Source organism: Myotis nattereri (assembly GCF_964212035.1).
Source record: "Myotis nattereri genome assembly, chromosome: 7".
Lineage (NCBI taxonomy): Eukaryota > Metazoa > Chordata > Mammalia > Chiroptera > Vespertilionidae > Myotis > Myotis nattereri.
Genome location: NC_138082.1, coordinates 20,068,177 through 20,091,285, shown reverse-complemented (window position 1 = coordinate 20,091,285; position 23,109 = coordinate 20,068,177). Strand labels below are relative to the sequence as shown.

Sequence of the window (23,109 nt, the reverse complement as noted above, 5' to 3'; positions counted from 1 at the left end):
TATGGAGAAGTGACGTGACTTTTAACCCCAGAAACATTAGTGTTATGTTCCCGGGCACCTGCTCCTGGGCACCTGCATCCTAAGGACTTAACTAGACCTCACTCCTGCCCTTTGAATGAGATGCGTACACTCTGCTCAGAATGAAGGGCAGGGATATTGCTGAGAGTAAAACAGGTAGAGTGGCTTCCTCCATGCCACATCCAGCGGTTCTCAACCTGTGGGCCGTGACCCCTGAAAATACATCCTGCATATCAGATATTTACATTATGATTCATAACAGTAGCAAAATTACAGTTATGAAGTAGCAACGAAAATAATTTTATGGTTGGGGTCACCACAACATGAGGAACTGTATTAAAGGGTCGCGGCATTAGGAAGGTTGAGAACCACTGCTAGACAAACTATGGTCAACTTCAGTTTTACTGGGACACAGACATCCCCATTCGTTTACATAGTGTCTCTGGCTGGCTAGTGCTGCAGTGACAAAGGTGAGTAGTTGTGACAGAGACTTTATATCTTATAAATCCTAAAATATTAACTCTCAGACTGATGCCATCATCCAAGCTTTGCCTTTGGTTTTGTGCTCAATTGATTGTGCAGATTTAATTTTTTATACAAAAAGGACACATCATCAGCGCCTAGGAGGAGGGCTTTCTGTACCCACTGCCTGATTATCCTTTTGGGAGAAGAAATCCTCATTAGAAACTAGCCTTTTCATTTTTGGGTACAAAGCATTGATTTTTCTTTCCAAAAATGACTACATAATAATCTAGCATGTGAGTTAGTCAAAAAAAAAAAAAAATACACCGTAATTCCCAAACGTAGTAAATGTACCACTGTTTCCCTTTTGCATTCTGGGTTTTAGCTGCACAGACATTGTGTTAGGGGCTGCGTTTGACTACAAGTTTGCCATGGTGATAAGGAGCCAGGCAAATGACCGGTAGGCAGAGGTCTTGAAAACTGGAAATGGCTGCCGAATTCAGGATTCACTAGGCAGCGTCCTAATTGTTTTGGCAAAGGGTCATCCTTGTGTCTGTGAGCCAGTAAAGACTAGAGTAATTATACACAGTGTGTTAAACAGTGAGCATCCAAGCAATGACAGGGCTTCTTTCTCTTAAGTGGCTATTTTTCCTTGAGGCTGTGGCATTATGTCATGCTTGAGGCTTTGTTAGAGTCCCGTCCCCCCCCCCCCGCCCCAAATATTTGAGCAGGGGAGGCAGCATCTGGAAGCTCAGTTGAAGATTGTGGGGGACTGAAAATGGACAGTGAGTGAGATACTGAAATTATAAAGAACAAAGTTTTATAAGGCTTGAACTTCAATAATAACTCCCAGCTGTTAAGGGAACCCTGCTGTCATGGACAGGTGACCTAGACAGGCATCTTGTTCCTCTTGTGGAAGGTTCAGTGGGACTTTGGGTTGTGTTCATAGGGATGTAATATGCTGGAGATGTGCTTGGTGTGATTAGGGAAGTGGTTTAATTTGCAGCTCTGTCTATAGAGGTGTAAAGTAAAAATACTAAAAATTATAAAATTGGAGTCAAGTGATGCGGGAGGGAGGTAGGGTGTGCAAAACACATTGACAAAGCAGATTCACAAGGGTCGTAGATCTTACACAGTATCAAGCTTTACTAATACTTGCAAAGACACAGGCCATTGAGAAGCAGACAGCGGTGTGGGACATTGAGATTTTATTCCTAAGACCCCCTTCCTCCACAGGACAGGCCCCTCTGACTCTGAATGCTAGATGTGTCAGTGTGAGGTTCATTGGGTTATTTCAGACAGTAGAGAGAATTTATATTATGAAGAGCTCCATTGCATATACCTTCTCATTACTTTTTAGTATAGTGACATCCTCCTGGGAGCCATATCCTGAAGATGTTGGTGCCTGAGTCTAAGTAATCCTTTGACCAGAGACATTTTACTAAGGGCATTCTGTAGATAAGATATCTTCTTATTGGCAAACTAGGGGCCCGGTGCACGAAATTTGTGCACTGGGTGGGTGGGGGGGGGGGAGAGTGTCCCTCAGCCCAGCCTGCCCCCTATCACATACTGGGAGCCCTCAGGCGTTGACCCCCATCACCCTCCGATCGCCTGATCGGCCCCTTGCCCAGGCCTGACGCCTCCGCCAGAGGTGTCAGGCTTGGACAGGGGACCCCCATCTCCCCCCGATCACTGGCTCTGGCCCCCGCCCAGGCCTGAGGCCTCTGGCCCAGGAATCATGCCTGGGCAGGGGACTCCCATCTCCTTCTGATCGCTTGCTCCACCCCCCGCCCAAGCCTGACGCCTCTGACCCAGGCTTCAGGCCTGGGCAAGGGGACCATCATATCCCCCCAGTCCCCGGCTCCGCCCCCCACCCAGGCCTGATGCCTCGGCCAGAGGAGTTGACCCTCATCACCCTCCGATCACCAATCACCGGATCGGCCCCTTGACCAGGCCTGAGGCCTCTGGCAGAGGTGTCAGGCCTGGGCAGGGGACCCCCAGATCCCCGCGGTTGCAGGCTCCGCCCCTGCCCAGGCCTAACGCCTCTGGTCTAGGTGTCCGGCCCGGGCAGCGGGGACCTGCAGTGGCAGCGGGGGGCACCGCAATTGTGGGCTTCGCTTTAGGCCCAGGCAAGGGACCCCTAGCTCCTGGGACTGCCAGCTTCGACCGTGCCCAGCTCCCATTGCTGGCTCCACCCCTACTTCCTGCTATCACTGGCCAGGGCGGCAAAGGCGCCTGATTCTCTGATCATGGCTGGGGGGGGGCAGGGCTAAGGCGGCTCCAGGGCCGCCTTTGCCCTGCCCCCCCAGCTCTTAGCTCCCCCCTGGGTTTCCGATCACTGTCAGTGGCAGGGGGCTTCTTCCTGCTTTCCCTTTTGCCTCCCTGCATTGTGCCTACATATGCAAATTAGCCGCCATCTTGTTGGCAGTTAACTGCCAATCTTAGTTGGCAGTTAATTTGCATATAGCCCTGATTAGCCAATGAAAAAGGTATCGCCGTACGCCAATTACCATTTTTCTCTTTTATTAGTGTAGATAGCACTCCTCGAGTTACCAGGAAGTCCAGTTGATAAGGAAATTCGATGGGGTCACCTGCCTTCTTTCCTTTTGCCTGGGGGCTTATACTCCCACCTCCCGCCCCCCCCCCCCCAACACACACACACAGTGAATGGGTCAAGGGCCAGCTCTTTTAACTCCTTCCTCCTAAGGGGGTGAAAATGAAAAGAACTGGTGACCCCCAACCATAACATAACCAGTTTGACAGCTTTCCAGTAAAGGATGAGCAGTTGCAAGTAGGGTCCCTAATAAGAAGGAATGCAGGAAGAGTAATTACAAAAATGATTACCACTACAATAATATTTGGGTTAAAAAAGGGAAAACTTTCAGATCTTGGGGTTGTTAGTTTATAAAAGCAAGTTGTAACTTAATTTCTCTCTTTCCTTTCTCTCCCTGTTTGTGTGTCTGACGGGCTCTACTGAATGCCCTCCCTTCGTTCCCCTCAATCCAAAAAGAACACCTCTGCTGGGACTCCTTTCTGGTCCTCACCTTGGCCTTGCTCTGTCCCCTTGCTCTTCTTCTTTGAAGCTGGCAGAGGTTCTGAAATGTGGACCCTCGAAGACCAGTGTTTTCACCTAATACTGGGACACACACAGGAACTTGCAAAGTCACCAACGGGATTTTCAATTTAACAGAATTCATGGAAATCAAGGGAGCTGAGGTCGGTGGTTGCCATTCAGAAAATAGTAAAGACTTTTGTAAATAAGTTCAAGTGACAATAGTACCCATAAGTAGACTCTTCCATTTGGAGGTAATTAGACACTAGGTGGTGTTAACAAAGGAAGCTGTAAAAATAATGCTTCGTAGGGACTTTAAAGTTTCTGTTTTGATTACAGAAGAAATACACCACCGTTGTGGAAAATTTGGATAGTATAGGAGAAAAAAATCACCTATACATAACCCTACCCTAAGATAAACACTGTTATACTATCACCTGGAAAAGAAAACTGCAACCCTTAAGGACCCAAACAAGAGTGTTTTCTGGTGGAATTTGGCCAAAGAGGCGTTCCTTTGCCGATTTTGCCACTCTTTGAAAGGAAACCGTTAGATATAGTATTCTCTAGATTAGAACTATCCAGTAAAAATACAATGCAAGCCACATAAGTAATTTTACACTTCCTAGTAGCCACATTGAAAAGCAAAAATAAATAGGTGAGATTAAATTTAATAATATATTTTAACCAAATATATCCAACACATCATTTCAACATGCAATCAATATAAATGCTGTTAATGAGATAGTTTACTTTTTTTTTTTGGTACTATGACTTCAAAATCCAATGTCTATTTTTACATTAATAGTGCATTTTGATTTAGACTAGCCATTCTCCAAGGGCTCACTAGCCATGTGTGGCCAGTGACTGCCATATTGCCCAGCACAGGGATAGATGCTAAGGGAAAGCCAGATCTGTGAGATGTCATGTTGATTCATACAATCCATGGTTAAATCTAAACTTGCCTCTGCATTTTGAAGAACCAGGCTTCCTCCACAGTACATACTTTAAATAAAAAGTATATTTTATTGATTTTTTTACAGAGATGAAGGGAGAGGGATAGTTAGAAACATCGATGAAAGTGAAACATGGATCAGCTGCCTCCTGCACACCCCTTACTGGGGATGTGCCCACAACCAAAGTACATGCCCTTGACTGGAATCGAACCTGGGACCCTTCAGTCCACAGGCTGACGCTCTATCCACTGAGCCAAACCAGTTAGGGCAATGGTACATACTTTAAGTAATTGAATGAAGTGGCTAATTCTACCTTGCCAGAAATTCCAGCCCCCTTTCCTCTCCACACACAGGAATTTAGTCTTATTATCCTTTGCCATTAGTGACAACAGCAAATTGTCCTTCTTCCCTGCGGTGACTGGAACAGCAGAACTCTGAGATGGTTCCCACTAATTGATTTGGAATAATAATGTTACATTCTTCCTACTGGAAGCGTTAGCCAAATCACATCCTGAGTTTGGCCCTTGTTCTAATGCTAAAGCTGTTCATGGGCTGGAACTCCACAAATGAGACAAAACTGATTTGAAATCTCATTGCTGGCACACCTCCCCAGCAGGAGCTGCGAGCTATCCCCTGGCTTAATCTGGTTGAAACCAGATAAAGAATTAGGTCAGGGGCCTCTGGCTGCAACTCCAGCAGAGCTGTGGAATAAAAATTAACCGGGGGAGTTGGGAAAGCATTACTTGGCATTTGCATTTGGCTTGTTCTAGGTCAACTTTCTTGCTCTAGTTCTAGGTTAAAGCCCATGAGCATTGCAAAGGGCCTTGGGGCTGCATTGGCTACCAGGGTATGGATGTGCCTTTCCCAGCTGCTCCCAAAAGGAATCCAGGGTGCTATTTGGGGTTTGAGGCTCTGCATGGTATGTAGAGTCAAACTGCCCAAGCTTCGAGACCTTAGAAAAGTGTCACGTTATTATCTGTTAAGAATCAGAACACCTGGGGTGGGGACGCAGGGCCTCTTGGTCCCCTGGTTGGCACAGCGGGCCGACCCCACTTAGGCCCAGCTTCACCTGGGATTCAGAGAAAGGGCAAGTCTATAGCTCTGGAAGGGAGGAGACGCAGGTGTGAATCTGTAACCCAAAAGCTTGTTTTTACCTCATTGAATTGGTAGGTCTGGTGAAGCTAGGAGACAGATAACCACATCAGAGCTTGACCTGCCCAACTGAAAAGGCTCATTTCCATAGGCCGTAGTTATCAACAGATAGACCTTACTCAGAATGAGTGCTTCAGAGTGATGAGATGTCTGGGTATAAGCAATCAAGGCAACTCTTGTTGGGAGGTGACGGAGGGCCTTCCAGGTCCTGGAGTCCCCAAGGACCTAAGTGCCAGGTCCCTGGGCACTGACCCCTTCTTGGCATCCACTCCCTACCACATCCTCCTCCAGGGTTCATCTAGTCTGTTGTGTATCCTCTAATTCACTGAGCTTCTGTCATTTGATCCTGTGCCATTTGGGCTGAGGTGGAAGCCGAGGGCTAATGAGTGGACCGCCTGTCTAGGAACAGTGAAACACAATCCTATCTTCCCACTTACACACCACGTCTGCTGGGTGCAGAGAATGGGCTTTTATAGTCCTGAAAGAGGATGCCCCTCCTGGGTAGGTGGCCTTGATGCTGTTCAGAACCAGCTGTGTTTAAAAGAAGCTCTGGGCTTCTGCATAATGGACTCACCTCCCTTTCCCTGAGTCTCATCAGCCTGCCCCTTACACTGGGATCTGGTTGCATTGTCCTGCCCCTCGCTGCTGGGCCAAGAGGACTGTGGCAGCGAGAGGCAGCAGGGAACAGAGAAGGGGGTCTTTTGTCTCCTGGACTGAGTGGCCATGCCAGGAGCCACTTTTAGAATGAAAATCCCTGCACGTTATGTTACATTTCTCTCTTTGTGTCCCAGTTTCCACATTGGTGACAGGGAAGGACAATGTAGTGGGTTATATTTGGGCCTAATTGAATGCAGCTCAGTGTACTGGAGGGAGGTTATGGAGTCAGACAGCTTTGAGTTTAAATTCCAACTTCCCCACTTAATAGCTCTGATATCTCAGTTGAGTTATTTAACCTCCTGGTGCCACACTTAGCACCTCTATAGAAACAAATCCATAAACCCATCTCATCTGATTTTCTGACTGGGATGTCACATACAGAGTGCCCGGAGCAGCGCCTGCCATAGTGCAGCCTCAATATCTATTCTTATTTAAAGAGACATATGTGAAAAGTACTTTTCAAATAGCAGATGCTTGATTAGGCACTGAGTAGAAGAGGTGAACTTTTTATTTTGATCTATTTCACCTTTCTTGAATTTATTCTGTTTCCCAAAAATATGGGCATTAAAATATCTTGATCATATAAACATGCCTTGTCCAGAACACACATGAATTAGAGCCCAAGTGGCTTTTTCTAATAAAATGTGCTGCTGTCTAGATTTGAACTAGGCACTCGGTCACTGGCAGAATGTGGCCTTTATGTGAATTGTCATATTCATTTGAGTTCAGAAGACCCATTGGAGCACCTGCTGTCTACAGAAGACTGTGGAAGACATGGATGAATCAGGTTCTTGTATCCACAGAACCAGCAATTGGTAGTGAAGGAGATGATACGAATACCTATACAGTAAATAAAGTAACTCTACAACAATTTTCATAAAAGCGCTGAGGAATTTCGAAGACAAAGCAATTACTTTCCACTGGCAAGAAAAGTGAAGGCTTCTTGAGGTGTTGGTGTTTACACTGAGCCTTGAGGAGTGAGTAGGATTTAGATTCAAGGCATGCTCGGGCATAGACTGGTGGTTCCATGTAGCAGGGGCACGCTGTGAATGGAGGGACATAGGAACAAGACTGGAAAGTCAGATTATGGAGAGCCTGTTTGGGATTGAAACGTTATTCACTACTCAGTAAGTGGTGTGGAACCACTGAAAATGTCAGGGAGAGAAGAGACCCATTTTCACCTTTAGGAAGACAGCTGGTTGGTATGAGATCAGAGACATTAGCTTCTGGAAGCAGAGGGATCAGTATTGCATCTATTCAGGCCTCTTAAGGCTGAAGCATTGGGATTAGAGAAGAGAGTTTGTGGCAGGGAGAGATCTAATAGGGTTAGGTGACTGGTATGGATTCAGAAGGTGGGATTGAAGGGGAGTGAGCAAATAACCAAGTTGGAAACATAAGAGAGGATGTTGGAGGAGGCTGGTGGGGGAGTCAGACTCTATTGAGTGGCCCTGTTAGCAGCCCGCCCACGTGGAGACACCCAGCAGAAAGGGGGAAATCAAGCCTGGTAGCTGAGGCTTGGGGTCAAGGCAAAGGGGGGAGACTTGGGAGTGACAATAGAAGTGGAGGCACGAGGGGAAATTATCCAGGGAGATGGAGATGAGAAGAAGACCCAAGACAGGGCCTTGGGAAAGGATGGCATGAAAAGAAGAGGCAAAGGAAGAAGAGGGACCTGCAAAGGGAAGGGAGGGGAGGGAGGGAGATCAGTTGGAGGATGCACTTGGGAGGCGGCAGGTCCCGAATCTCAGACCTGCTGCTGAGTGACTCTAGGCAAGATATTGCTCCTTCCTCCCCTGTGTGGGGATCTAACACCACCTCACGGGGTGGAGGAGTCCATGCCTGCTGTACCGAGTGGGCTCATAATAAGCTCTCATTTCTTGTTCCTTTTCCACGGAAACCTGGACAGGCATGTTCAGAAGGGGATGGCCGTCAGGATGTAATGCTTAAGAGAGATGAGGGCCCTCAGAAAGGACTATGAGACACCCCCATTCGGTCACTAGTGACAGAAGAAGGCGGGGAAAGCACCTTACCACTTCCCTTGTGCAGTGGATCTGAAAGGGCTGATTGTCAGGGGCTGGTGAGTAAGGGGATGAGGAGGAAGTGAGAACAGCAAGTGGAAGCTCCCCCTGTAAGCATGTGGCGGTGAAGGGAGAGGAGGAGGATGGAGTGGAGTTTGAGGAAGCAGCAGGGCTCAGGGAAGGACGTCAGGGCTGCTTACGCCAGTGAAACCAGCTGCCCTCTTTAGAGGAGTGAGCTATTCCCTGGAAAACTCTTTTTCTCTTGGATTTGGCAGATGAGGTCCAAGCTCTGTGGTGTTTGCTCAGAGGTGCTGGCTCATTAGCTGCGGGAGGAGGAAGGCCATGGTGCGCCAAGAAAACTGTGGTGGTCACAGGAGCTCTGTGCAGCACGTGGCTGGGTTCCGAATTAGGCATCCTTGTAACCTGTAACCTTATTTTAAAATTTTAAATTCTTTATTATTTAAAGTATTACATATGTCTCCCCCCCCCCTCCCCCATTGACCGCTCCCACCCTCAACCTGTAATCTTTCCAGAGTAGAAGAGGGAGCCTAGAAGAGGGCTGCAAGCTCTCCAGGGACGGTTTCAAGGAAAGAAAGATCACGTGGTCGGTTTCTTTTTGAAGCCAGCAGTGGGGCATCCAGGGGGAGGAGCCAAGGAATTGCCCAGAGTTTTCTCAGCCCTGAAGCATCGTTTCAGAAAACGACAGGCGGCTTCACAGCTTTCTGTTGCTGACAAGCACAGCCCAGTCTGAAATATTGATCTCGTCTCCTGGGTCCTCAGCATCTCAGACCTTTGCGGCCCCTGCCACTCCTCACCACCCACCACCCCTGCGCACCCCTGCAGGTCGAAGGGAATGGTTTTGCCTGGGTCATTCTTCAGAGATGAAGTGACCAGATGGATTAAACATTTTTGTAAGTAAGGGAGTTGAGTGGTTAAGCCAATGTTGCCCTCCACCCCATCTTTAGAAGAAATTAGCCAATTAGATACAGCCACCTCCTCTCCCCTGTTAATAACAGTCTTGTGAGAGTCAGAAGCTCTGCTCAGATGGACAGAATTCAGGGGAGGCATCATAAAGGCCTGCTGTTATGTTTGTGGCATTGCCTGGGGCACTCTTGGGAAAGAAAGATTGGGACCAGGCAGAGCCATCAACACTGCATTCTCTGTAAACCATATGCATCCCCAGCTGAATAGGTTTATATGCTGTCTAACCCTGGGGTCTAGAGTTAGGAAAATATAAGACTAATATTTTGTGCAGTATTTATAGTTTCTTTTTTTGTTTATGTACTTAATGAGTGGACTTTGTAACGTCCATCTTTTGGATGCAAGAACCAAGAGAACTCTAGTTCTCTAAAACTAACATAACAGAGTTCCAGAAGGAGGATTGGCTTCGGAAGAGATCTGATCCTGTGGCCTAGATGTCCTTAGGCTCTATTTCTATGAGACCCTTTCATATTTGCCCTCCTCTGAGTGCTGACTTCTTCCTTAGGCTGGCTCTTCTCGGGGTAGTAAAAGTGATGGGAGTAGTTCTAGATTTTGTGCCCTCACACCACGGAGAGAGAACACGATTCCTGATTGCTCCGAGAAACCCCATGGGTTTTGTTGCATCTCCTTAGCTTGAGTTGGGTTACATGTCTGTACTTGAGGCAGTGGGATAGGCTGATTGGCTTAAGTTATTGGGTTTCAAATCCGGTACCCCTTCAAAAGATCCTGATTTCATTGGTCTGGGAGGTAGATTCCATACATTGGTATTTTTAAATGCTCCCTGGATGGTTCTAATATACAGCCAAAGTTGAGTTTGTTGGCTTAACCTAATCAGTGTATACTGAGGGCTGAGAATCTAACTGTTCTCCAAAGGAAAGTCTAGGTGAACTTGACATCCAGATTGATGGGATAAGAGGAGTATATATGTTGGGGAAGCAAATATCAAATATTTACTTGTGCCAGACATATTAGTTGCAGACATATTAGCTGCCCCAGTGTCCCTATCTCTCCTTCCTCCTTTCCACCAGAACCCAGCTTTAATTTAGGGCAGTAAGGTGTCAGCTCTAGGGGATAGATCATGAATAAAGCCAATAATCTTTTTCTGGACAGGAGAGGAGGGGAGGGGAGTGGAGGAGAAGGGAGGCAGAGCTAAATTACTCTTAGTACATAGAAAAAAGTACAAAAAAAGTTTGAAAAGGAAGGAATTGGTAGTGGAAACTACCAGAGGAGGAGAAGGAGGGGAAGGGCAATGCGAGGGGAGGGGAGAGGGAGGAAGAAGAAATGTTCAAATGTGGCTACCTCTGAGAAATAGACAAGAAGAGAATGGGAAAGCAAACTTTTAACTTTCATTTCATAGCCTTCTGTTTTCTTTAAATATTTATTTCTGTGTGATCCTGTTATTTTTATTTAAAAATAAATTGATCTCTTTTGCGGTTGTTCCTAAGAGTTTAAAATAGTTATGGGATCTATTGTTAGAGTACATTTCTTTAATTGTATAAATCACCTTTGTAACAAGAAATAAGTAGTACTTTTTAACTGTCCTATTTGTCTACCACCTCACAATAATGTAGTATAGATAGGTATAAAATGTTTTAATTTTGTGTGTGAGAAAGTGATCTCAGGAACTTACATTAGAACTCAAGGTCAAAGTCAGCTCATGGGATTCAGACCTGGAGGACAACTAGCTATGGATGGTTGCAGGAGATTGAGTTTTGTTCTGCCTTTTATGGTGTTGCCTCAACCTTCTTATCTAGCTTCCCTTATCTGATTTGGTCAACAACTAGAGAGGAGAAAAACCTCAAGAATTCAGCTATAAGCATCTTCAGCGATCCATTTTCAATCACATGTTTCTTAGTTTGTCCTGGTTCCCAGGTATCTTGTGAAATTAATTCTGCACTATCTCTTTTATTACACCTTTGACAGTTTACTCATTGTTAAAATTTTGGACCACAGCATCACATTGGCCACAATGTGTTATTTCAGAAATTATGGGAAAAACAGAAGTTTCTTTTGGAAAATAAGACTTTTACTCTTAATGTCTAATAGATTTGAGTTTCAGATCACTGGTGAAGAACAGTTAACTGATCTTTAATTGTTATTTTCAAATTATTTGTCTAAAAGCAACTGTTACAATTTAAAAATGGTAGAAGGACATCACAAGGCTTGTTTTTCTCTAGAACCAGGGAATAAATGAGTTAGTTTCTTAAGTTGTGGGCAGATTTCACACATCACTATTTTTCATTTGTCACTTTAGATTCTGTTCTTTGGGGTCAGGTGTTAAAGGGGAATTAAAATTCCCCTCTTACTATTTATTTTACCAAAACTCAATTCTTAGGTAAAATCCTACCCAAGCTCCTACTGGTATTAAGGCTTTAAATTTTGCACAAAACTCTCAGATACTTTCATATGATTACCCATGACTAGTCTGTCAAAAGAAGACAGTAATAATAGGGATATGGGAAATGCATGGTTTCATACCACTAATCTGAACAAGCACCTATCATGTGTGGGTCAGTCAATGCATCATGTGTGGGTCCATCCTTACCTATTTGTAAATGTCATATTATTGCTTCTCCATCAAACACTTCATCAGAGTCACAGATGCTGCAAGTGAATGAATTTATGCAACATTCAGTGTTGGTATTCAGGAATAGCAAACAAATCCAAAAAACTGGCAGATGGACAGCAGGAAGAGAAAGATTTTTATTTTTTTAAAGTCTGAAGCCTGGATCACCCAATGATGACTGCGTCTCCGAAAAATAGAGATTTGGTCTAAGGCATCAGCCTAAGAAGCTCAAAGAAAAATTAGCAGACCTCTAATCGCAAGTTAATGAAGCCACCTAGTGGTTTGTTACAAAATTTAAGGTTGTGTGAATATATCTCAGGATTGATTGTGTGAGGCTCTTAATCACTATGACTAAGAATCTAACTACTTTTCATTTCACCCAGCAAGGAGGAGGGTCAGTGTCACTGAGAATAAGCACAGTGCCGCGCTGTGAAATAGTTTTATTTATTTATACTCTTCTTTTTATTAAAAAGGGCTTATTGCAACTCACATGAAAAATAGTGAGATAGCACACACTAGAAGATAAGAAAGCACAAACATGAATGAAGACATAAGCATAGTTGAAAATTTTGATGATTCAAAATACCTCTAAGTTTTTCATGAAATGACTCCACATTTTTACGTAAGTGTGGAAATCGATCATTTACAAAATTCACAATGTCCAGAAAATGAAGTAATTTCCAGGAAAAGTAAAATTGTACCTGATGCCAAGAGCAGAGAAAATTGTCTTCTGGGGATCCTCCCAAATGAGATTCTGCATCCTGCAATGTATAACGTCCTCAGTCCTCGTAACAGAAACCATGCCGAGTGTTGGAGGATTGTCTCTATTGTGTCCACACTATTTGGAGGAGGGTGTGCACCAACTCCATTTCCCGGGTTTGTATGAACTCCTTTGATCCTCACAATAAGCGTATGAGCTAGGTAGTCTAACTCTCCCTGCATTGCACATGAGGCCCTGAGACAAGTGAGGTTATGAACTTGCCAAGAGTCAGTTGTTAATAAATATCTCTTCCAAAATGCTAAATGCTGAATGGCCAATTTAGTACAATAGGCCCATCCAATGAAAACCACAGTACTTGAGTTTCCCCCCTGTGACTTAAACAGTCTCTAGGGGATTATGCAGGTGTGCTTTAACATGATGATAAAGATGAGGTCAGGGTTGCATATTTCTGAGATGATTCAATTAATCTTACTCTCTTCTAGGGTCACAGATTTTATCCCTGATTCCAATCACCTCACTCTTCAGTACATGCAAGTGTGTGTGTGCCTTTGTAAACAAACAAACAAACAAACAAACAAATAGGACCAGGAAAGGGTACTCAAATTTCCCGCTTCCTGACTTTTAGTAAACAGCTAAAATACATGACCTCATGCTGGCATATCTGCAGATACAGATCTAAAATGCAATTATAACAAAACACACTTTATTTTTCTAGTTTTCTTTTTCCCAAGTGGTATCTTTAACGTCTTAAATGGCAGTTAAATTGATTTCTCTTAACCAGTTGAAAGTTGATTAGCAGTGAGCAAGGCAAACCTTGAAAGGAGCCTTGTAGGAAAATAATAGTATCATTGAGAGGAGTCAAAATATCATAAAACTTGCCGAAACCGGTTTGGCTCAGTGCATAGAGCGTCGGCCTGCGGATTGAAAGGTCCCAGATTCAATTCCGGTGAAGGGCATGTACCTGGGTTGTGGGCACATCTCCAGTAGGAGGCGGCTGATTGATGTTTCTCTCTCATCGATGTTTCTAACTATCTCTCTCACTTCCTCTCTGTAAAAAATCAATAAAATATATTTTAAAAAAATCATAAAAGTTGAGTCTTAAATTGAGCCTTTTAGAATGATGTTCTTTTAAGCTATGCTTTAGGATAGTTATGTGGTTTTGTTAAGAGGAAAAGGTGTATCTTATAAAATGACTGTTCCATATAGATAAAGCCCCTTAAAAACAATTTCAATAGCATTTAAGAGAAATACTTAGCTCAGTAGAGAGTCTAATGCTCCTGAAAGATTCAAGTTCTATTTTGGTGTCAACATGTTGGCCTATGACCCATAAGACTGAAGTTTTCAGATTAATAACCTTATGATAGTTCTTCTCAGTGCTTGAAAGATTCATTCTATCATGGGAATGGAAATGAAAGCAAGTGATGCTGAGATATGATAAGGGAAACATTGGCTAGGAATTAAGAAACTTGGGAATCCTCTCTCTACTTTATCCCTATAATAAAAGATAACATACATTCTTTGTATGTCATGTTTCTCATAAACAGTGGAGTCAGACCTGGATTCAAATACCAATTCTTATCCTTATTAACTGGGTGATATTGGATTTGCCAGTTAACTTCTTTGGCTCTCAGTTTCTTCATCTATAAAATGGCTTTAATAATACATGGATTTTCTTGGTGCGCACCATGGGCGTGCATTGTGCTTTAATATACCTTTTACCTTTACAACCTTAACTGGATATTCACATTTGTTATCCCAGCTTTACAGGTGGGATCATTGAAGTTGAGACACTAGGTAATTTTAGGCTTTAATTAGGATAATTCATGTAATGTGTCATATCTCCTGCTGCGAAGTGGATTCTCCAGAAATGGTAGCCACTGTTTTCCTGTTGACTCTTCTCTTCTTTTATACATACTTTGAAGATGAGTGAAGAGGAGAAACACATGTTTAAACAGCTTAAGTTTGGGAATTAGATAGAGGTTTAGGCCAAAGAGTGAAAATAAAACTGAATTTTTATTCCCCTACAGGAGTGGCAAAAACTCAACTATGATATCTATACCCTGCGACAGATTCGAAGGGAAGTGAGAAATAGATGGAAACGCGTTTTAGAAGATTTAGGTGAGTCTGTACGTGATTATGAAATGGTAAGAATGAGCAGTGGTGATCATTCCTCTTCACTTTCTTCACCATGGTTTTTGTACAAGGAGTGTCAGTAATTGACTACTGAAGGCTACTGTGCACGAATTTTTTCCCCAATCCTGTCCTCCTGTCTCCTCCAGCATAAACATCTGCCACTTTTATTATCACTGGCCCATGTCTTGAGGACATGTTTTGCCATGTGTTACTCCATCTGTCCTCAGTATCAAGTTGCACAGAGCAGTGGAATCATATGGGTACTACTATCGAATTTCTTTGGAGTTGTGCATTGATTGAATTAGATGGGAGTGATTGGCCAATTAGTAATAAATAGCTTTATGAGGTGAGGCAGATGGGAGAGATATTGTTTGTAAGCGACTTTTTTTTTAAGATTACAACAAAATTCAGTGTTAACTTTCAAAGCACTAAAAGGCAGAAAAACTTCAAAGTTGAGGAAAATCCCTGTGGCATTTGAGGAGACATTGAGTATTGGTTTTTCTGAATTCTGCTAGGGTTGCAATACAATAACCATGGCTTTCACATTATAAAATAAGCTAATTTTAATGGTTAAAAATGAATTTATCCCCTTTGAAGTCCTCAGTCCTTCTGCTTTGAAAGAGAACATGACACCTTGGCATCATAACTTTTTAAAAGTGGGGTACCGAGTTGCTAGCCTCTGCTGCTTTACTTGGGATACAGTGGGATGGGATGGACTTCTGCCCCCTTTACTCACTCAATATTGGTGGGACTTAATAGTCTCCTTTTTAAAATGTCATTTACTCCAGGCAGGTTTAAATCTATGAGTCTTTTATACCTTTGGGTAAGTAATTTTAAGCAGCCAACCATATTGCTGCGGGGAAGGGAATGTGGGCTTGGAGGAGGACAGACCTGGAAGAGACCACTTTTTGGCTTCCAAGCTGCAAAGGCAGGTTGGAATTCTGGGCCTTGGGGAGGAGAGGAAAAGTAGGGGGTGGCAGGAGGGTTTCAAACCAAAACAAGGGAAACAAGCAGTCAGCGGATGAGCGTGTGAGGCTTACCTCTGTGGAAAAAGTTAACAAGAGAAAATTAAACAAGAAGAAATATCAAAAGAATTTTTTTAAAAAAATATTTTTATTGATTTCAGAGAGGAAGGGACGGGGGGGGGGGGGTGGGGGAGAGAGAGAGAAACATCAATGATGAGAGAGAATCATTGATTGGCTGCCTCCTGCACGTCCCGCACCGGGAGTTGAGCCTGCAACCCAGGCATGTGCCCTTAATCAGAATCGAACCCGAACTCTTCAGTCCACAGGCCGACGCTGTATCCACTGAGATAAACTGAATTTCAATGAAACACACCGCCAGCCAGTCACCCTGAGCTGGAAAGCAGCCCACGGAGTGGTGCCTTTGGCTTCAGTTTTCCGATGCTTGTTCAGATCCACATTGGAGTCCCTTCACCTCCTGCAGGGCCTGTGCTGCAGGACGGTCCCTTCCTGTGACTACTTTACTTGATAGGTACTTTTTTTTTCTTTACCTTAGGTTTTCAAAAGGAAACAGACTCTTTGTTGTCAGTGACGAAACTCAGCACCATCAGTGACTCTAAAAACACAAGGAAAGCTCGAGAGATCTTGTTGAAACTGGCTGAAGAGACAGCTATTTTCCCAACAGGTTGGGAGCTCTCCGAGAGATACCTCTTCGTTGTGGTGAGTGGATGCATTTTCCATCTGCCCTGATGTTGCTTTAAATTTTTTGCTTTTCTGTGAATCTATATACTCCTCATTCCAACCCCACCGGCAACCCCACAATGTGAGGTAGCAGATGGTGCTGGCATCTGTGGACAGTAGCACGAGTCACCCGGGGGGCTGTAGGATTCAGATTTCTGGATTGCACTCAGACCTATTGAGGCTTTGGTTGTGGCTCAAGAATCTGTATTTTTCAGCCAATTCTACTGTATAGTCAGCTTCGTAGGTCAGAGATATGAAAAATGTTGTTTATATAACCCAAGATTGACAAAGAATTTGAAAGACTGTTTCTTGGATAATGTAAGTAAAGGGTTAAGGCATGTCTCTAAATTTGTTGAGAAAAAATTAATAAATGTTTCCTTGTTATTATGTCTGGGATGGATTTTGTTGTTTTTAGATTGGTTTTCCCATCAACAGGGCTTGGGTTCCCATCTTGACAACATTTTTGTATTTAATTTCTTGGCAGGACCGTCTCATTGCTCTTGATGCTGCAGAAGAGTTCTTTAAAATTGCCCGTCAAACTTACCCCAAGAAGCCCGGGGTGCCCTGCTTGGCAGATGGCCAGAAAGAACTGCACTACCTTCCATTTCCAAGTCCCTAAAGGAGAGGCTGGGAGGCAGAGTTGGAATTTTTCCACTGGAACTCACCAGCCAAGCTGGACAAATGAATGTAGATACAAGTGAGCAAGTAGAGAGTCAACTGAGTGAAAAATGATTCTGATTCCTACAAAAGTCTAAGAATTTGGATATCTGGTTTTCATGAAGACTGTATCCTGTGAGATGTTCAGGTTGCATTGAAATACCTTGGTGGTCTTGCATCGAAGAGGTGGTCAGTGGGACATTTCATCATGAGCGTTTTGATTTAAAGAACCCATTGCCCTCATTCTGGTATTGGTTGTACAATAAGCCTTAGTCATGAGTCCTATTGGGAGAATGGGATATTCTAGTTAATAAAACATTAAGATTAATGGAGAGAGTTCTCATTGAGCCCAATATGGATTACTGGTTTTTAAACAATTGTTATCTGTATATATAGGCTAACACCAAAATAATACCAGGCACAATGTTACCTTTCTTTAATTTGGAAGAACCTTGGAGGAGTCAGAGACATCATTTTAAGTATCAGTTATAATTATTTAGAAATACAGATGTACCAGATAATAGAAATGACTAAGTGTGGTGCAGCCTTGAGTTTCAAATAGAATGACCCAAAGCAGAGCATCCTGCAGGTATATGTAAAAAGCTCTGTCTTCAGTTGTGGTACAAGCATCTTAAATTCTCAACATTATTGGTATCTGGTTACCTCCTTTTTGCACATTGTCCACTTCTGATCCAAAAGCCCTTGATATTTTACCCAGGATAGCATCTATAAACAGAAACATTTGGCCCCTGCTTCTTTCTCTTCTCTTTAACCTGTTTCCGGCATATTGGCTGTGAGTTTCACCTGCCCAGGGACCTCTCGTGCCATCTTGCATCTTTGCAGGTGGTGTTGCACTGGAGAAGGTCATTGCTGGACTTTCATTCTGAAGATGATTTTTTAAGTGGAGCAATGCTGGCAGTACAGCTGGCTTCTATCCACGGACTGAGAAGGCCAGCTCTAATAGTTACTTGCCTCTTAAGTAAGGAGCTTGCCAAGAAATCAGGGTTCATTTTATTGAAAAGACTTTCAGAACCTGTAGGATTCATGAATAGATTGCTGAGCACAATGACAATATTATTTTACAGATTTTGCTCTTCCAACTTTAGGTTCAAAGGTAACTTGTTTTTAGTCTATTCCAGGGAATTTTGACTTGAAAATATCCATATTTTGACTAGTTTCTGTGGTAGTGAGCATAATGTTTCAGTTATTTGTGAGAGGAGACCCATGTTCTCCATTTATTAATGCATTGCAGACCAATTTAACTGTCATGTTTCAGGAAAAATTTTCCTAGTTTTATAAGCTAAAAGTCTTATTTTTTTTTATTATTATTTAATGCCTAATTCCTCTCATAGTGTTTAAAATTAGCCTGCAGATATTTTTCCTCACTTCCATGAGTTCTTGCAAGGTTAACATACAAACAGTGCAATAGTCAAACAAAATAAAAACAAAATATAAATCTAAAAAATAGAAAGTAGTGTTGTTTTCATCTCTGTCCTTGGAATTTGTATTTTGTCTTTCTGCCTTTTTGATGTCAAAATAGTTGAGATTGTTTGCATCTATGGAGAATAAATTGTACCCATAGTCTTTATTTTTGGTAATGTTTGAGTAAGGATAAGATTGTCTCTGTGATTATAAAGACATATGGAATTATCCAGGAAATTTTCTTTGCAGGGAATTAAAAGGTTTCTGTACATACTTTGTGGCTGGATGTGTGTTATATTTCTGAGAAATAAGAAGGAGAGAGAAAGAGAGAGATTTGTTGTTCCACTTATATATGCATTCATTGATTGATTCCATAAGTTTCTCTGACCAGGGATTAAACCCACTACCCGGCCAGGGCTCTATATTTTGTTTTAACACACTACAGAGGACACTTGGCATCTCAATTTTTCAATTTTCAAGTCCCTCAACATGGGTTTTGAAGACTGGGTTTTAGAGAACTGAGTCAGGGAAACAGGTCTTAGTTTGATCATCTTTTGATCATTTTAACTAAATGGAGTTTATCTGATTTTGCTACTCATCTATATTCTAAGTATTTAGTAAGATTAAATTTAAGAAGAACAGTGTTATGAAAACAAAAATTAAATTATTACACATAATAGCTTGATAACACATAGACTTATAGATCATTACTTTTTCAAAAACCAACAGCTGTAGTTTTTAGTAGCAATTTACTTTAAATTTTTTTCAGCATCAGTAATATGAAATGGATAACTAAACTTTTCATACATCCTAAAGGCTTGCAGGATTTGAAGTATCCTAATCAGCAATCCACTTTACAAAGATGGTTGTTTAATCATTTTAATCATCTTTATCAAAATTTATACCAGAAGGTTCATTAAACTGTACAAAGGGTGTTAGGAATAATTTTCCATGTATGAAATGAGTAGTAGTCAAGATAAGTGGTTGGACTGTTTGCCCTCCATCATCTTTGCAGGAGGAAGATGTTAAGAACCTGTTGAACCCAGCAATGCTCAAGGCCTCGAGTGCCTTCTGTCCTTTGCCTGCTTCAGAGACCTCACAGTATATTGTCCGATTTTATCAGAATCTAGTTGTATCTGCCTAAGAATGAAACTGTCACTCAAGTTTTCTTCAAAATTTTATTTCAATATTGTAGGTCCTGAGAAAAGAAAGGAGGACTTCTCTGGGATTACAGGAAGCAAATGTGTCATTCCTGGCTAATAAGTGTACGCATAGATTTTGGGCTAAGACTCACTTTCATTGTAATATAGCACCTGACTGCAAGATTATGGGGGAGGCAATACGGGGCCTTCACCTTTCTTTTCTAATGGCTGAAAATCACTGATATTTACTAAAAGACTGGGCATTTGCTGAAAGGTCATATATTTTGTATTTTTAAAATATAAAGACCATGCAGGAAATTTTAAAATAGTAAAAAAAAAAAAAAAAAAAAAAAGGCCCTATCTGGTTTGGCTCAGTGGATAGAGCATTGGCCTGCAGACTGAAGGGCCGCAGGTTCCATTCTGGTCAAGGGCACATTCCTGGGTTGCAGAGGTGTGCAGGAGGCAGCCAATCAATGATTCTCTCTCATAATTGATGTTTCTATCTCTCTCTCCCTCTCCCTTCCTCATTGAAATTAATAAAAAATGTACTTTAAAAAATTGTAAAAAAGAAAACTAGCCATAATACAAGAACTCTAATACAATTACTCATAACATTTTGGGACATTACATCCTTTTTCATGTGTCTATTTGAAATTATATGTATAATTTTATATTTTGATTATTAAATTTAGATCAGGGGTCATGAACTCAAATATCTCCAAGGGTCACTGAGTAGAGACTGAGGATCAAAGGGGGTTATGTGTTCCTTACCCAAAGGGAGCAAGTACCACTCAGCTTTGAAGAATTGCTGTCATGCAGAAGATCTCAGTTTTGCCAATTATTCTAATCCTCCTATCTAATAAAAGACAAAAAGGGTAATTGACCGTACCTCTGCTACACTTCCCATTGGCTAATCAGCGAGATATGCAAATTAACTGCCAACAAAGATGGCGGCCGGCAGCCACACAGCTGAAGCAAGCAGGAGGCTTGCTTGGTCCAGTGATGGAGGAAGACAAGGTTCCCCCGCCTGCCGTGGCCCGGCTCTGAGCTCCAAAAGCAACAGCTCCAAAAGCAACAAAGTTTCAATTATAGAAGCCAAACAAACCCCAGATACCTGCTTTCAGCCAGTCGCGGCCTCAGAGCTGGGAGCGCCAGTGACAGCAACAAAGTTTCAATTATAGAAGGTAAATAAATCCCAGAATAAAAAAAAAGAAAAAAAGGAGAGGCTGGGAGCTTCAGTCACCAGCCAGCCTGAAAACGGCCCTCAGCCCCTCATCTAGGCTGGCCATGCACCCCAGTGGGGACCCCCACCCTAAATGGGGTGTGGCCAGCCTGAAAACAGCCATCAGCCCCTCATCCAGGCTGGCCAGGCACCCTAGTAGGGACTCCCACCTTGAAGGGGGTATGACCAGCTGCAAACAGCCATCAGCCCCTCACCCAGGCTGGGCAGGCACCCAAGTGGGACCCCTACCCTGATCCAGGACACCCTTCAAGGGCAAACCAGTCGGCCCCCACCCGTGCACCAAGCCTCTATATTATATAGTAAAAGGTTAATATGCAAACTGACCCTAACAGCAAAAAGACTGGGAATGACTGGTCACTATTACACACACTGACCACCAGGGGGCAGACGCTCAATGCAGGAGCTGCCCTCTGGTGGTCAGTGCACTCCCACATGGGGGAGCTCTGCTCAGCCACAAGCCAGGCTGATGGCTTCCAGTACAGCGGTGGTGGTGGGAGCCTCTCCTGCCTCCTCAGCAGCGCTAAGGATGTCTGACTGCAGCTTAGGTCTGCTGCCCACTGGCAAGTGGACATCCCCCGAGGGCTGCCGGGCTGCCAGAGGGATGTCTGATTGCCAGCTTAGGCTCAATCCCCTGGGGAGCGGGCCTAAGCCAGCAAGTGGTCATCCCCCAAGGAGTTCCAGACTGCGAGAGGGCACAGGCCTGGCTGAGGGATCCCCACCCCGAGGGAAAGACAAATTTTTGTGCACTGGGCCTCTAGTTTTTTTATGAGCCAAACAAACATGATTTTTACATAAATATTATAAATTTTATTACTTTTTAATCCTTGAGGATATGTTTTTATTGATTTGAGAGAGAGAGAAAGGGAGAGGAAGAAACATCCATGTGAGAACAAAACATTGATCAGTTGCCTCCTGCAAGCCCCTTACCAGGAATCAAACCTGAAACCTGGGGATGTGCTCTGACCAGGAATCAAACCTGAGACCTTTCAGTGTACAGGGCAACATTCCAACCAACTGATGGCCAAGGCACTTTTATTTATTTTAAAATGTTGGTTACAAAATTTAAAAATATTGTCTAAGCCAAAGATATATGCATGAACTGACATTTTACCATATTCCACATGTTATAAACATTTTGTGTTAGTAAGTTGCCTCTAGAGCAGCAGTCGCCAACCTTTTGGACCTCACGGACCACCAGTGAGGTCCGCAGACCACTGGTTGGCGACCGCTGCTCTAGAGCATCTACTTTAGAAAGTTGCATGATATAACATTGAGTAGATGTAACACATCTTATAATCTTTCATCTATTTTTGGACATTTAGAAATGGTCAATTTTTCTCTGCAATGAACATCTCCATGCATATTGCTTTGTTCTTAATGGAATAATAGAATCAAAGGGCATATATATTTAAATCATTCTTTATGTACATCATCAGATATTTTCCAAAAGATTTGTACCAGTTTATGATCTCTCTAGCAGCGATTTATGAAAGGACTAGAGGCCCAGTGCATGAATTCGTGCACATTGAAAGGAAATTAAGTAGAATAAATATTTTAATATTGCTATTCACCTTTTCTCTATAATAGAAGTGTCAACCAAATTCATGATCAATAATAACAAATGGAAACACGTGTGCTATTGGTGCCAGTGAGAGCTTTATATATATAAACCTGCTTAATTAGACCTGCTTTCTAATTTAGCAATTTAGCTAAACTTTTTCCAGCCCAGTGAAGCACCCCAACTTCTCTTTCAGGTAATTATCAGCAACACAGCAGTAAATATCAACACAAAGCAGATTATTATTGTAGATCATGCAGGGAGAACAAAGGGTGAAACATTTAACTGTAGCAGTGTTTGACTACATTCTGCGCAGTGATAAAACCTGAAGTCATTTTTAAGTTCCACCATTTCTTACTTCTTTCAGTCAGGTCAAGTTTCTAAACTTTCTAAATCTCCATTTTCTGGCTAATGAAAAGAAAATAGAATTCCACCGAGTTTCCTATCTACTTACGCCAGGACTTCTCTGAGGATCAAATGAGATGAGGCACACTTCACAGATATTTGGTTAAACTATAAAATGTTTGCACCTGGCTATAAAGCAAGTTGGGTTCCTGGGCTGAAGAAACTCCAAGGAGGCTAGTTACTAAGAAGAGAAAGCCGGGCGTTACTATATAATGTCATCACCTGGCACCCACAGCCACCATTCCAGGCAGGAAATGAAGAGAGGAGAG

The 23,109-nt window shown here is 42.8% G+C and overlaps 1 protein-coding gene across 2 annotated transcripts in view; it reads left to right on the top strand.

Annotated features, from left to right (window-relative positions):
* MREG (melanoregulin) overlaps nt 1–18,766 on the top strand; it is a gene marked incomplete at its 5' end in the record, with an annotated part of 56,432 nt that extends 37,666 nt beyond the window's left edge. Inside the window, 3 exons of one of the 2 annotated variants that reach the window (XM_081096312.1) lie at nt 14,605–14,695; nt 16,229–16,392; nt 16,898–18,766. In XM_081096312.1, coding sequence (XP_080952438.1) covers nt 14,605–14,695; nt 16,229–16,392; nt 16,898–17,032 — 390 coding nt within the window. In that variant the 3' untranslated portion in view covers nt 17,033–18,766. The remainder of the gene's footprint in view (nt 1–14,604; nt 14,696–16,228; nt 16,393–16,897) is intronic. The other variant, XM_081096313.1, reaches the window with a different exon arrangement.
* Between the last annotated feature and the right edge of the window lie 4,343 nt (nt 18,767–23,109).